The 15012-nt window shown below is 35.1% G+C and overlaps 2 protein-coding genes and 2 pseudogenes across 3 annotated transcripts; 2 read left to right on the forward strand and 2 right to left on the reverse strand.

Moving 5' to 3' along the window:
* Positions 1-2540: 2540 nt before the first annotated feature.
* On the reverse strand, positions 2541-3424 carry LOC111278102 (two-pore potassium channel 3 pseudogene; annotated as a pseudogene).
* Positions 3425-4686: 1262 nt separating this feature from the next.
* Positions 4687-6940, reverse strand: LOC111278101 (uncharacterized). The gene is made up of 7 exons (XM_022864575.2): positions 6807-6940; positions 6480-6545; positions 6331-6380; positions 6161-6225; positions 5232-5323; positions 5031-5102; positions 4687-4940 (listed from the first exon to the last, which is right to left on the reverse strand). The coding sequence occupies exons 1-7, from the start codon at positions 6807-6809 to the stop codon at positions 4902-4904; spliced, it is 387 nt and encodes a 128-aa protein (XP_022720310.1). The 5' UTR covers positions 6810-6940; the 3' UTR covers positions 4687-4901.
* A 1170-nt stretch (positions 6941-8110) lies between these two features.
* LOC111278103 (putative methyltransferase At1g29790 pseudogene) lies at positions 8111-11423 on the forward strand (annotated as a pseudogene). Its single transcript, XR_016344111.1, has 2 exons — positions 8111-9912; positions 11049-11423. The product of XR_016344111.1 is annotated as a putative methyltransferase At1g29790 pseudogene (transcript).
* A 214-nt stretch (positions 11424-11637) lies between these two features.
* On the forward strand, positions 11638-14019 carry LOC111278104 (coatomer subunit zeta-1-like). The gene is made up of 6 exons (XM_022864578.2): positions 11638-11769; positions 11997-12156; positions 12435-12582; positions 12690-12767; positions 13390-13474; positions 13631-14019. The coding sequence occupies exons 1-6, from the start codon at positions 11767-11769 to the stop codon at positions 13688-13690; spliced, it is 534 nt and encodes a 177-aa protein (XP_022720313.1). The 5' UTR covers positions 11638-11766; the 3' UTR covers positions 13691-14019.
* The last annotated feature ends 993 nt before the right edge of the window (positions 14020-15012 follow it).

The following is a 15012-nucleotide window of genomic DNA, read 5'->3' on the forward strand; positions in this document are numbered from 1 at the left end:
TGAAAATTCTTCAGTTGACTTGCTAATGCCGTGATGCATATTTTATGTTATCAGTTTTTTCGTTCTTTCCTTTTCTTTTTCTTTCTCCTTGGTAAACGGCACATGCTAAATCAAATTCAGGGTCTTGATCACACAGTTAAGATCACTGCTGAAGACGGACTGTCCAGTCCACTTCACTACAACTTAAATAGGGATTGTTTTGATTCTCCAATTTAAGCTCTAAAGATATGGGAGAAAAAGAAAAGAAAAAAAATTAGAGATTCATTCGAGAACTCAAATGTTTTCAATACCAAAATATACGTTTTATGATTGAATCTCGATGAAATTGAGAAAAAATTTAGCCCTAATCAAGGTTTATACTCAATTGAACTTTTGAATATAAAAGTAATAAAGTTTGCTTTATGGAAGACAAAGAATACATAGAGAGACATGGTCTAAAGGCTACTTTTTTATTTCAAAAAGGTTCACTAATTCACTGAATTTTTCGCCTGGTAGACCAGAAAAGATTGCATTGAATTCATTCGTCTGGTCATGATGATGAAAAAAAAAACCTTGACTTCAATGTAAAGTTTCTTAATGTTGATGGGTTTGTTTGTCCCTACAAATTGTTGTTTGTGGGCTAATTTTCGAATTTTCCAAGCAAAAATGCTCAGCTTGGTGCTTGGATATCAGCTGATCTTCTGAATAAAATAAATGAACAGAAAATGATGCCTATATATGCAAGTTTACTTTATCCTTTATGACTCTGTCAAAGAAGCAAAACTGCTACTAGGAATCCAAGATTTCGAGAACAACTGCGGTCAATGAAGTCATTGATCTAATTAATGACAAAAGAATGGGCTTATCGACCACTTGAATCATCAAGTATAAAAATGATTCCTCAACTCGATTTCATAAATGAATCAAATAAATGTATAATATTCAACTGTTGGAATTCTCGTAATAATCCATTTGACTTTGCTTGCTATCCTTCAATCTACAGTTGAATTCAAACCCTCCAATGTATGGATTCAATAGTCAACAATCATGTGATATTATGTGAACAATTGAGAATCTCATTTATCATGCCATGTAAAACAAAAGTAGATTTGTGTTAAAGAGATCAAAGCTTTGTGTTACGATGAAAATGGATAGACGTGGGAGTTTAGGACTTGGGATTGATATTTTTAATCACGAAAATTGGGCATTTATTGGCCCTGCCCGATGAGTAGCTAGGCCTAGGCATGAACAGAAGTCAAGGTGATACCAAATTGAACCAATGTGTCGGCTGTTCATGATGGAATTGGCAACAAGGATTAGGTGTGTTTTCAACATCATGTCTGTTCAGCAAGAAAAAAAAGAAAAGACACAACATCATTAACTACTTGACTGCAAGATTCCATGCTATCCATGCTATCATTAATTAATGCAGTGGGAACTGGAAATGGAGGTCAGACCACTGACTTCATTTTTTTTCTTCCGGTTCTTTAAAAAATAGTAAGAAGAAAAACAAAAGAAGCATCAATATTTCCCTCATGTAAAGCTTAGATCATTATTTTTTCCTGCTAAGCCTTGTTATAAATCACCCCCCGGTAGGTGACCAGAGCTGAAACAGGTTCTAATTGATTTGGAAATTTTTGTTACAGTTTGGACTGGTTTTGATTATCTAAATTACTATACAAGGTTGTTCTATGGAACATCTGAGATCTGACATAGAGGGATAGACAAAGCCCTTTGTTTATATAAATCAGAAAGAGAAAAAGAATAAATGCAATTTGTTTATATAAAGAATTTTTTTTTGTACAAAATTGTATATAGCATCAGTCAGCAGACTTTGTCCTTCCATTCCAACCATCCGACCAATAGACGGTTCGTATGAATGAGCGAGAGGGCCAACTGAATATGCATGAAGGTTCGTATAAACCATGTGTTGAATCAATTACCTAGCATGAAAAAAAAAAGAGGGAAAGTACCCAATGTATACAAAATCACTGCATCAAAGAAGCAACTACGTACCGATCTTGGTTATAATCATATATTCTAGGCCCATGTACACTTTGGTCAGAGATAATTCATAAATTTTAAGCGGTCCACCAGGAAATATATGCCGCAGATAAACACCATTGGTCAAGAAAACTAGCAGCATGGCAAGAAGCAGCACTATAAGACAGTTCAGAATGCAAAAGGCTTGCGTTTCTCCTCAACAAAGTATCTCTTAGAACCTCAAATTTAGAAGAAACAGTTCTGCAACTTCTGCAGTCTGTTCTAGAAAGAAGCAGTGTCAATTTAACCCAAATTGCTGGGATTAGCTACTTGAAAATTTTGTTGTTCTGGCCCATTTCTGCCAAACTTTCAAAAGGAATAGGTACCATTCAGGCACATTTTTTGTAGTGTTTGTCTGTGCAAGGGGGTAATAAGCAGTTTAGATGATTATTATAATTCAATTGAGAAGATCATACTTGACCTAGCAGGCTCTCTTTATTAGAAAATGTCAACCAAAGAAATAAAAGGACTACAGCAATTACTGGGGAAAAGGGGAAAACTACAGCAAGTGCCAAAAGTATATTAACCTTTCAAGTATTATTGCCTCAATCAATAAGCTTCAAGCATACAACTACTAGAAAGTCAAAAATATGAAGATGGACAATTAGAGTAGTAACCAAATTTCATATAAAAACATAACTAACTATCAGCAGCAAGAAATTCCGAGACAGTCATGTCCTGACCAAGAACCCATTTTGCTGTACTCCTATGCCTCTTAAGCAACGGCCAGATTCTAAACAAGCAACCGAATAGCAGCCAAAAATCCTATCAGGCAATGTCTTAAACGCCATATCACCGTTCCAACGGCAATAACCGACGTAACACAGAAAGGTAAAAAGAATCCAACCACCCAAGACTCTCAACAAAATGTATAACATCAACACCAATTCCAATACAAAGAACCACAACTCCTAATGCCAATCTCACCTTCATTCTTATCCTCATTCTCCCCTTTTTCACATCAATTATATAAGATCTCAACGAGTCCTTCTTTTGACCCTCAGTTGAACAGTTCTCTACAAATAATTCTCTTGCAATTCAAGTACATAACTAACCATCCCACTAAGAAAAATATTGACAAAACCAAACCCGACCAACACAAATAATATTGAAAACAACTTGGTAGCCACTCTATTAGGGCAATATCACCATATCCAAATGTGAACACTGTGACAAAACAAAAATATAATGCATCAACAACAGGGTGAGTTTCATGACCCAGAAAATTATGACTATTAAACCAACATATAACAACAAGCAATGATAAATATAACATTAAAAGAACAAAAGCTTATCTTACAATAGATTGGGAACCAAATTGAGGCTTGGGAATTGAAGGGTGGATGTCATCGTTTAAAACTGCCATGGCAGGTGCCGTTTTGGACCTGTGAAGATTGGTTTTTTACCATGTGAAATTTCGGTCTTTTAACCATGACGCAGTTGCTGGTGATCATAGTTGGTTCTGTTGTAAAAGAGGGTTTCGAAGATTTATAATGTCTTTTCGAGAAGAAGAAGGAGACAGTTGTTGGAAACAAAAACAAACAGGCGCAGCACAGCACCCAAACACAAATAATGCAACAGACCTAAAAATAGAAACACACAAATATACTTACTTGGCCTAATAAAAAATATCTACTGTAAACTCTATCCACTGACAAAATGTTTTTATTAATTCTGAAACTTTTGGAACTTGAAAAAATGACCAAAAAAAAAAAAAAAAACTACTTAATTAAACTTAATCTCAAAATATAGTTACCCTCTTTTAATAGTCCACTTACTATTCATCTAGTTTCTATTCTTCTTTTAGTGTCTAACTATTGAGATTACAAAACTTAAACCAAAGAATCTTCTCATATAATTTTAGTAATCTTTTCAGAATTCAAGACAAACTCTCAAAGCTTATAACTTCACTAGAATTTCCGTGTGGGAGCAAGAGACTCAAAACAAATTCTCAACAGTGGATTGGGTGAGTTAAGGGATGAAATCAAGGGATAAAAAATTGGAGATGATTCAGTTGGAGAAGAAGAGGATGGAGAGGGACCAAATATGAGTCTATCTTTTAATTCAGATTGGGTAAAAGGTAGAAGGAGAGAGACCTCATTGTTTTCTGGGAGAGGAAAGAGAGGTGGCTGTGGCGTGTTCTCTTTCTGGGACTTACATACTGTAGCAAAGGATCATTTTCCATATGGAAAATCGTCTGACAAAAACGAATATGAAAGTGAATCTGCATAAGAAAAATAGAGCATGTAATTGTGTTTGGTGCATAGAACACGGAGTAGAAAGAGACAGGATGAGTTTGGATGAAGGGAGTGATTTTTGTTTGGTTTCGGGAGTTTTATTTTTCCAAGTAAAACGGAAGATATATTTTATCTCATGAAAGACATGTAATACGTACGAGACACACGAAAGTGTCTGTGCCAAGGGAGCAGTTTCTTTGCCGTGTCATTTAGATTTAGTTTCGATTTAAGAAGAGGAATCTGCTAGTGACACTAGCTTTTGTAGAAGCGCCCGCTAGGTTGTGACGGTGCGAAGATTTTTTGAGGTAACCAAGGGAATTGTTAGGACCATACCCGCACAGCCAACAGGCATCCGAAGCTGTTGTTTGGTTTGGGTTTAAAAAATTATTATATTTCAGGAATTGATTAATTCCAGATGAAGCATCAGTTGCCAAACCTCTACCTCCATTATATTTTGACTTATATAAGCATTTTGACATGACTCAATAAACTGTAATCCAACGGCCAGGTTTATTGCTCAACTCAGCCTATCACAGCATTGCAAAGGAAACGCAGTCTGAAAATATGAAAAACCCACTAAAAGTGGGTCCATGAACTCCATGAATCTTACATACAACCCACAAAAGAGGCTGAGGTTTCACACTAATCGTCATCATCAAGAACACTCCGACGCCTCTGGATCTGTAAAATCAGATAAACAATGGAGAAAATTCAAAATATTTCAAACTGTGAGCAGATACATTAAATAAGAAGCAACCTGTGATGACTTACCGTGACTTTGGTCTGTTTAGTTGTTTGGGTGTTTATCTGTTCCAGTAGTGATATAAGCCTCTCTTCAGAAACCTTCACATGGGTTAAACCAAACACATTTTAGTTCTTTATCAAGCTAAGTTAGAGATATGGCACAGAACAATTGCACCTCTTAATATTAGGCATGCAACAAAAAGCAATGAGACAAAAAATTCACCATACCTTGTCAACTATCTGACCCATCTGAGCACCTCTTAGTAGAACATCCTCAACACCCCTTGCCTTCTCAGGTTTCACTAAGGCAATTCGAGCAACTGCAAAAAAATTATTGCAGCAAAGAACATAAATGACAAGGATTATTTGTATGCCTGGTCGTATTGATTCATTCATCTTTATTTACCTTCATCATATCATCATCCTCTCATTATCCTCTTTAATTTGTTTTTATTTAAAAGAAAAAAAGGGGGCGAGGAAGAGGGGCTTTAATCACATAAGAGAAAGTTTTATGGATTATTTGTTCTTGATAGGAGTATGATATAAAGAGAAAACCTCATCATGCTACGATTCATTCCTGCCGGTTTATAACTGAATTAAACCTTCCACCACAACAACCCACATGAGGCCTGATTCCTATCCAATTCAATTTATATTTTGCAGAATGCCCAGTCTATTCTTATATTTACATATCTCACGCTATACAATTCAAATGTAAGCTGTGCCTTGATTAGCAAAAGAGAACAGATTAAATTCAATTTTTGACAAACAAGATAATTAAATGATCAAGATATTTCCTAGAATCCTAACATCTTACCTGGAAGGACTTCCAATTATATGTCTCCTACGATTCTTTAAAGTCCAAACTCATTAGGTCCTTTTAATATCAATAGATACTAATAAGCACACTTCTGCTCATTTTCTAAATCATAAGACCATAAACAACCAAGATGACAAATACAGACATTTAGGCAAAGTAAAATGAATTCGAAGATATAACAATGCATTTTATATCATGAATATAGAATGGAACATTAAACTTCATATTCAAATAAAATAACTTAGAACAGTAAGCAATTCTATACGAACACGCATATAAGCAATTAACAGCAGGTTTCTTTAATCAACCAAAAAGGTGAAATAACATACAAACTTACGTCTCTCACGAGCTTCAGAGGACAAAATCTGACTGAGCATCATTTGCCTCCGTTCATCTGCCTCCCTAAATTAATGGCTTTTATTTGTCAAATCGATGGTTTATCTTGATCCCATGAAAATTTCTTAAAACATGTGACTTAAAAACAACATGCATCTACAAGAAACTGACCTCTTGGCATCTTCCTGAGCTTTCTGTTGATCAGGGTTCTGTTGATTCCCCTGTTTATCAGTAAACTCTGATTACTACCATTGAATTAAAAGAACCAGCAAGCCAATTTAGAATTCCTTATAAATTAAAATGAAAAGACCATAGATTACCACGCCATGTTGAGCCATTAGCTCTTGCATCCTTCTTCTTCTAATAGCTTCGAGTTCAGGATCAGCCTTCAAAATTAGGAAATTTCAGAATCCCCAGAATTCCAAAACATCAACACAAAGTAACTTAACTTAATTACAGTTGACCTTGGAACTAGAGGTAATTAGCATTTAAGAACAAAAAAATTAACCTAAATTTATCTCTCAAGTATAAATGGAATGTTCAAACAAAGAGAGGAAAAAAAAAAAAGAACCGGAGTGAAACCCTAATGAGATGTTTGGTTGCTGAGAAATTTAATAAGAAAAATAACGGGAAATGAAAAGAATTACCATGGATTGGAAAGTGTTGGATTAACGCTTCTTCACCGGAGAGAGAAAGAGGGAAAGTGGTTACTGTTTTCGTGTTTTTGAGATTACAACAGGCTTTAGCTTTAGCTTCGGCACAAAGTGATCCGTGTATCTAAACTTAAGCCCTTCGCACTGGGCGGGCCCCACGGCGGTGCTTTCTTTTTCCTCTAAGGACCCATAACTTTATATTATAAAATTTAAAATACATTTTTAAATTAAATCTAAACAACAAATTATTTAGTTAATAAAATAATAATTTCATTCAGACCAAGCTCAAATTAAAAAATCATTACCAAATTTTACCAAGTATGTCTATAGAAATTGTTATTTCATAGATAGAAAAAAGATTTTTATATTATTACTGAAATTTTTAAATTTTATTAATGAAATTAAAGTTAACATTTTTAGAGATAGATCACAAAAAAATAATATAAATAATAAAAAATGATTTGATGATTAAAGAATTAAATAAAATATTATTGTTGATAAAAATAACTGGTTTAAAAAGATTTAAATTATAATTTAACAAGATTTTTTTTATTTTTTATACAGTCAATTTAAGAGTATAAAATATAAAATTTAATGTGTTATTTTTTTTTATTGATGAAATTAAAAGATTGTCATTTACTTAGTTGGGATGTATTTAAAAAACTAATAAATTGATAATGAAATTTAAACCATCAATTAAAGGTATAATCAATCTAGTTCGAGTCGATACAATATTAAATTTGGGTACGATTCAAAATTCGAGATTCGAAATTCAATTCGAACTCTTTAAAGTTTTATTTTTTTAGCTCAAGTTGATTCGAGATAAAAATCAAACTCACTCGATTATGTTCAATTAACATATAAAAATAAATTTAATTTTTATATTTGATAAAAATTTAATTATTTATGCTCGAGTGATATTTTATTAATTAAAATAATAAAAATATATTTAAATATAAAAATTTGATTAAGTTCGTAAGTTATTACAGTCGAATATAAGAATACTCGAACTCTATTCGATCGATAAATCGAACTACTCGAATTCGATTTGATAATAATTAAGTCGAATTTAAATTTTATTCGAATCAAATCTTAATAATTTATGAGTATTAATATATCATTTATATATCTACTATCAATGCAAAGAATAATAATCATATCATAAAAAAATAAAGGAAACATGGGGAAAAAAATGTCATTTTACAAGCATTTTCCTAAAGAGAAATCAACTTTAAAGATAAAAGACAAAATGGAGTTTCTTTTCATTGCAAAAAGAATGCAATTTATTAATTGCTGAAAACGAAAGGCATAAAGAAAAATGCTTTCCTCTTCAAAGTGGAAATGTAGCAACATCCTTTTCCACGTAGAAGAGGGTGACAGCTCCTAAATCCTACTATAATTTTATAGGTAAAACCAATATAAAATCTGCATGAAATTGCTTCAACAAAACCAAGTAAATCCTGATTTCACGTGACACCAGTTGTTTATAATTTCGTCAAAGATAAAATAGTAATGGAAAATTCAGGCAGCCCTTTTATTTACAGTCACTGACCACTGGCCCATGCAAATTGCAATCCTAATTTCCTTTTCTTTCTGCTTTGGAATTTGGATTGGATGCCTATGAAATCTAGATTTGCATGAGGTTTCTATCACTTTTTTGTTTCTTTGTTTTTTGTCAGTTATATGACTGATAACCCCACTTGATTCTAACGAGCGGTTCACATTCAATCTCCCCGATCAAATCTGAACACCCACAGCAAGATTATTGCATCTAATCTCACACTGAAATACTGGGAAGTGAGGTGAACTTAAACTAATCAAAGCTCCAAAATCCAGACCAGAAAAGGAGACAAAAACCTGAAGTAAGCAAACACCACGATCGAGGAAAAAGAAAGAATCAAAGCATCGTAGATAGAAGAAGTAGAGAGGAGGAAGACCAGAATCAATGGGTTTCACCATGGGATTGAACTTCCTCCTTCTCATAGCCATGGTGGCTACTAACATCCTCTCCCTTTACCACCTTTCTTCCACTGTCCTATCTCCCAAACCTCCTCTGCCTGCTCCTATACCTGATCACCTCCTACGCCAGCTGAATACTATACGCGCCACCATCAACCATCTCACGCGCCACAACCCCTCCACTGCCACCGCGGCAGCCAATCCTAGCCGCACTGTACCTCAAGATCTCATCCTCCACTCACAAATCGGCCCCATTGCTTCTTCCTGCCACAACCACCCTGACCTTCTCCATAGGTACATGAATTACTCTCCTTTTTCAGTCTGCCCTTATGACCCTGACCTCCAAGAAACCCTTATTCTCAACGGTTGCCACCCACTTCCACGTCGGCGTTGCTTCTCGAAAACCTCATCAAAACCCCCTTCCTCTCTTCCTCTAAACCCTTTCCCAATTTCCTTCCCTGACTCCTCCGTAATCTGGAACAAATACTCGTGTAAATCTTTTGCCTGTCTTTCACAAAACAACCCCATAGGCTTCGATCTCAACGCTCAACGCTCTTCCCTGCTAAAATACTCTTCTGAACTCGATCTACCCGTTAACCAGTTCATGCAATTGGCTAAGTCAGCTAACTCGGTGATCCGTCTTGGCATTGACATAGCCGGCGGAACTGGAACCTTCGCTGCAATAATGAAAAAATTGTACAATGTTACGATATTGACCACCACCTTGAACGTCAATGCACCTTACAATGAAGCCGTGGCTTTAAGAGGGTTGGTGCCTTTACACGTGCCGTTGCAGCAAAGGCTGCCTGTTTTCGAGGGGACGATGGATCTGGTCCGGTGTGGTAGGGCGGTGAACAGGTGGATACCAGTGACGGTGATGGAGTTTATGTTTTATGATGTGGATAGAGTGTTGAGAGGAGGAGGATATTTGTGGATGGATCGGTTCTTTAGTAAAGGAGCGGATCTGGAGAAAGTTTACGGGCCATTGATTGGGAAGCTTGGCTATAAGATAGTGAAATGGGCAGTTGCCAATAAGACGGATCCAAGTGGCTTGAAGAATGGGGAAGTTTACTTGACTGCCTTGTTGCAAAAGCCTGTTTCAAAGTGATGATGCCAAATGGGGATTCATTGAAATTTTTAGGTAATTAATTAACTTTATTTCTTTAATTTGGTGGTACTACTAGTTTTTGGTGAATTTGTTTTGTTTGTAGAAATTTAGGGGGTGGGGGGGACTTTTCCTATTTTGGGACCTGAAAAACTTACTTATTACTGCATTTTTATTGCATCTCTGGGTTAGGTGGTCATTTGATCTGAGGTAAAGGTGATGCATATTCATTGTGTATTAACAGTGACATTATCCTAGTTGTTGAGGAGTTGAGGAGTTGAAGTGAATTGTTGTTTAAAGTCCTATGTAATACTAAATTTATGAAACTGTTGAATTTCTTGCTTCACTTTGGGGATAAGGTGTTGAACTTATAAGTTTCATATCTCAATGATAGCATTTGCATTTGATCTTGTATTTGATTCAAGAGTCCCTTCAATTTTGTGTGTATGTGTGTGAATTTCTTCTGATTGAGGGTATCAGAGTTGAGGTCTTATTATGTGAGATAATAAATCATCTGAAGAGGGGACCTAAGTCTACAGCATCATCAAATTCATTATTGTTTGCACATTGTCTACTTTCCATCCTATGTCCCATGTTGACCTTTTGAAACCTGAATGGCCCTTCAGATTTTCACACTGTTGAAGCTTTACCTTTGCCTCTTGTCTCTGTTCCTGCTGTCGAAAACCAAAAGCTTGATTCCACTTCAACTAAGATTGTGATAAACGATGATATGATCTTGTTACCATAGTTAGGTATAACATTATTGGGAGTTTGAATAATTTGTTTTGGATAATGGAGTTTTTACTATTTGAAAATTGAATTGTGTATCTGGTTTAAAGATAGAAAGGATCACTTTTATGAACTGAATAAAGCAATCATTTGACTTGTAGTCTCTGCAGCACTTCATGTTCATCTAAAACTGCTCAAACGCTTGCTCATATTTTGTTTAACGAAACATTTTAGTTTAATCCTTGTTGAATGTTTGCCGTACTTTTGCAATCCTATTATTCCTATCATTATACTTCAATGGATTGTAATTAGAATAGATTGATTTCTTCAACAAGTTTGCTGGATAAAGCTTTTAACACATTTGGCTGCACTATAAAAGCATATTGATTCCTACTCTGATCGTAACCACTGAATATCCACTTATTTCCTGATATTGATGTCAGATCACAATTGCTTTGATGCCGGAAACATGCCATCATCTGTCCAAAGATCAACATCCGCGCTCAGACAAGCTGGAAGAAAACCTTTGCTTGAGTAACAAAAACAGCTTATGTATTCACTCCAATGTTGATGAGGATTTCAGCAGCTTCTTGATGTTGTAAAGATTGTAGATGTCCGAAAAATTTTATAGAGAGGAGCAGAGAGGGTATTGTACAATCACAAGGTTCTGCCGACAGTGACGTGATCTGTTGGTAGATTGAATGTTAGATTTTTAGTTTTAGTGATCATGGATCAAACATTTTGTTGCTGTCTACAAATAAATCAGTAGAACAAATCTCAAATATTGAAGTAATACCATTTTCTTTTGGTTTGGTTTAGCAGTACGATGAAAAAAATTGTTGAAAAAGAAGCGTAAGAATTTGAATTACAATTTAAAAAATTTTAACGTCTTTGTTTAGAGGCTTAAAATGAAAAAAATTGCCCATGATGGTGTCAATTGTCAAAGTCAGTATTGGGGCAAAAGTAAAAATACAGAAAATAAAGGGGCGCTTAAACAAATAATGTTAATTTGCTGGTAATAATAGTAAGTTACATTTATTAATTTCATCCTTCGTCCCGTTTCTTTCACGTCGCTTAAAACGCACAGTTGCAGCTAAGAGGAACATCTGTCAAAAAAAAAATCCGATCTTTTCCGAGAAAATCTTTCCAAACGAGATAACAATGGTCAGCTTTCTTTCTCTATCTTTCAATTTTGCATTGTACGAACCTTAAGAAAAAAATTTTCTAATTTGCGTTTTATAGATCTGCTTTGGCTATGTTCAGTTATCTCTAACGCAGATCTAAACTTATTGACTTCGAATTTGAATTTAAATTTTCATTATAATTTTAATTTTTCTAAGAGCTAGTCTCAGATCCAATCTCTCTATGAGCTTTGCTTTTCTTGTTTGTAGGAGTTGTGCCCTTCAATTAAGAACATCCTTCTTTTGGATTCCGAAGGGAAACGTATAGCTGTTAAGTATTATTCAGATGACTGGCCAACGAATTCTGCAAAGGAAGCCTTTGAGAAAGCAGTATTTACCAAAACCCAAAAGACTAATGCCCGTACCGAAGGTAGATTAGTTTCTGCACTATGTTTTTGTTGATCTGACTGTATACATGTAAATCATACAGATTATAAGGCTGACAATGGTGAGTTCATCAGTTATTTCCTTTTGGGAATTTAAAAAGGTTGTTTCCTTGTGCACAAAGGGTTTACCTTGGATGTATTGTTTTGAACGATGTTTTCATTGTTTTTATGTGGGTGAATCAGAAAACATCCTGGGTTGGCATTGGATCAAGTGTTGCTTCAGATTGCTATTTCAACTTGGTGCTTTATTTTTTGTTTACAGCTGAGATAACAATGCTTGAGAACTATATTGTCGTGTACAAGTTCGTTCAAGACCTTCACTTTTTTGTTACGGGAGGCGAAAATGAAAACGAGATTATTTTGGCCACAGTGCTCCAGGGGTTTTTTGATGCAGTTGGACTTCTCCTTAGGTTTTTTCATAATTCTTTCTACTATTACCATCGTTCTAAGCATGTGTGCGATATCATCATGCCTAAATTTGACTTTTTTTCCTTGTTTTCTCTACCCATTGTTCCAGAGGCACTGTGGACAAGAAGGAGGCGCTGGAGAACTTAGATCTTATTTTGTTGTGCCTCGATGAGATTGTTGATGGCGGGTATGAATTATCATTTGTTGTACTATTGTCGTTGAAGTTGAATTATTTCAGTTTCGTGAATCTTTTAATAGACAGTTTTCTTTGCTTGTATGATTATTTGCGGTGTCTCTGGTATCTATCTGGGTTTGATCTGTAAAAATGTAAATCTTGAATGATTCAAAGTTTCACATGCCATAGACTGACTAGTCATTGGTCAATGGAAGTTGGTTTTTGCTACTGGAAAATGTTATTGTTGATATGATATCCACAGATATTTCATTAGACCAAGACAGTTCTTGGCTGGAAATGTCTCTTAATTCTTCTTCCCCCTCCCCCTCTAAAATACCATCAAATGTACTGATGGTAGACTAGGTTAAACATCTGGATGCCTCTGCACTAATCACATGTTTTACCCCTATAATGATGTAGGTGAGAAGATTGAAAGCAAAAAACATAAATGACTAGTATTTAGATTTTTTGTATTCACACCTTAATGTTGGATGCATTAGATGGGGAAAGAAAAGGATAGGAATTAGAATATAGAACGAAGGGAAAAAGAATGGTAAGGGAAGTCACCAGAAGCATCTGTCCCCTGAAGATGCTTATCTTATCACCCTGTTTGACTGTTTTTATCTTTGTGCAGTATCATTCTTGAAACTGATGCAAATGTTATTGCGGGGAAGGTAGCTAGTCATAGTTTGGATGCTGGAGCTCCTTTGTCTGAGCAGGTATGACGACCCTTATTCTTGAAACAAGCAACACTCCTTCCTCTTTTTTAATTCTTCTTCTGATAATATCTTCCCCTAGGAAGCCTTAATGAATTCTTTAAATAGTGAAATATCAATGACTATTGCCACAATATTAACACATTTGGTGTTGCACAGACGATAACTCAAGCATTGGCTACTGCAAGGGAACATCTTACAAGATCTCTCCTCAAGTAATGCAAATACACCAGGCTGAAGGAGAGAAGCCAGAGGATATATCTTTTTGTAATGATACTACATCTGATGTGCTTAGGATAATCTTGGTGTCTTTTTGGGTGCAATAGAAATGCTTACACTTCGGATGATCAATTGATGTCATTGCCAGGTTATTTTCTTGATATTACTGAGTCATTATGCAAATTGGGCTGCTACCCCTACATAATGGCAAAAATACTAGATGGTGGTTTTTATTGTAGTGGTAAGCTGAAAATTAAATACATTGAGCCATGCTGATAACAAAATAACTGCATGAAGGTGCTTGTTGGAGAGTGGCATGTTTTCCTTAACTTACTGGATACTTAAGGTTTATATCGAGTAGCTTTTACTATGATCTAGATCTCTCCTTTATACCACAAACAAAGTATTTGCTTAGTTGATTTAAGTCAGGCATGGAGGCATTATCTGAGTCTCTCAGCCCATTGCATCCAACAAATAAAGCATTGGGAAGTAAATGAATCTAATTACTTTGTGGATCTAATCGTACGTCTGTGCTATAAAATTTATCCTTTTCTGCTGTACTCCTTTTAGCAAGCCATAGACTGAACAAATGGTTACTGTATTATTGGACGAGAACATAATCTGCATCATCAAGGAATGCATCTCCAGCAGTCGGAGTCAAGTTATTCCGATAAGTACTTCTACAAACCTAGGCATCAGCTTCTGCCTGCGTTTTAACCTGTTCTTGTAACTCTAGCTTCCTAACTTGCACCTGCTCTTAATCGACGGGCTTTTTTAGTCCAAAATAAGGCAAGCCAATCACAATCAGCACAATTCCTATGGAGATGAGGATGGCTGAAAACAAACCAAATGCGTATGGTGTATCCTCTGTTCCAGGGGTCTCATCAAAACATTGATGCCATACCAAACAATCAGACCAGTGGTGATGGAAAGAACAGGGCCACAACCCCAAAAACCAAATCTGTGGGATCAGGGAATTTCAATTGCCAAATGCGGTTAAAAGTTCAAAGCTGTTGATTCTGGCTTGGGCTGAATTCTCAGTTGGAAAAACAGAAACGTGGAAGAAAACAAAAGGCCACTTCAGGTCCAAACACAGAAAACGTTTTGTTTTTATAAAATTTTATTTTTTAAAAATAATTTATTTTTATTAACTTAATTACAATTTTTAGCAAAAAAAAAAAAAAAAAAACTTCATTGCATTTATAGATTAGGAAAAATTATTTATAATGGAGTTTTTAAATTAAAAAGTTGATACATCCCACTTCGATATATTTCAAGAATCAATAAATTAATATAATAAAAATATATAATAGTATTTTAAT

The sequence above is a fragment of the Durio zibethinus genome, chromosome 8 (assembly GCF_047325235.1).
Source record: "Durio zibethinus cultivar Kanyao isolate XHJ-2024 chromosome 8, ASM4732523v1, whole genome shotgun sequence".
In the NCBI taxonomy this organism is placed as follows: Eukaryota; Viridiplantae; Streptophyta; class Magnoliopsida; order Malvales; family Malvaceae; genus Durio; species Durio zibethinus.

What these genes read in the sequence shown, in the direction of transcription:
- LOC111278101 (XM_022864575.2), bottom strand. An exon ending in TAATGGCTCAACATGGCGTG is followed by an intron (nt 6,381 to 6,479) that starts GTAATCTATGGT and finishes ACTGATAAACAG; the next exon opens with GGGAATCAACAGAACCCTGA. An exon ending in GCTCAGGAAGATGCCAAGAG is followed by an intron (nt 6,226 to 6,330) that starts GTCAGTTTCTTG and finishes CCATTAATTTAG; the next exon opens with GGAGGCAGATGAACGGAGGC.
- LOC111278104 (XM_022864578.2), top strand. An exon ending in GACTAATGCCCGTACCGAAG is followed by an intron (nt 12,157 to 12,434) that starts GTAGATTAGTTT and finishes TTTTGTTTACAG; the next exon opens with CTGAGATAACAATGCTTGAG. An exon ending in GATGAGATTGTTGATGGCGG is followed by an intron (nt 12,768 to 13,389) that starts GTATGAATTATC and finishes ATCTTTGTGCAG; the next exon opens with TATCATTCTTGAAACTGATG.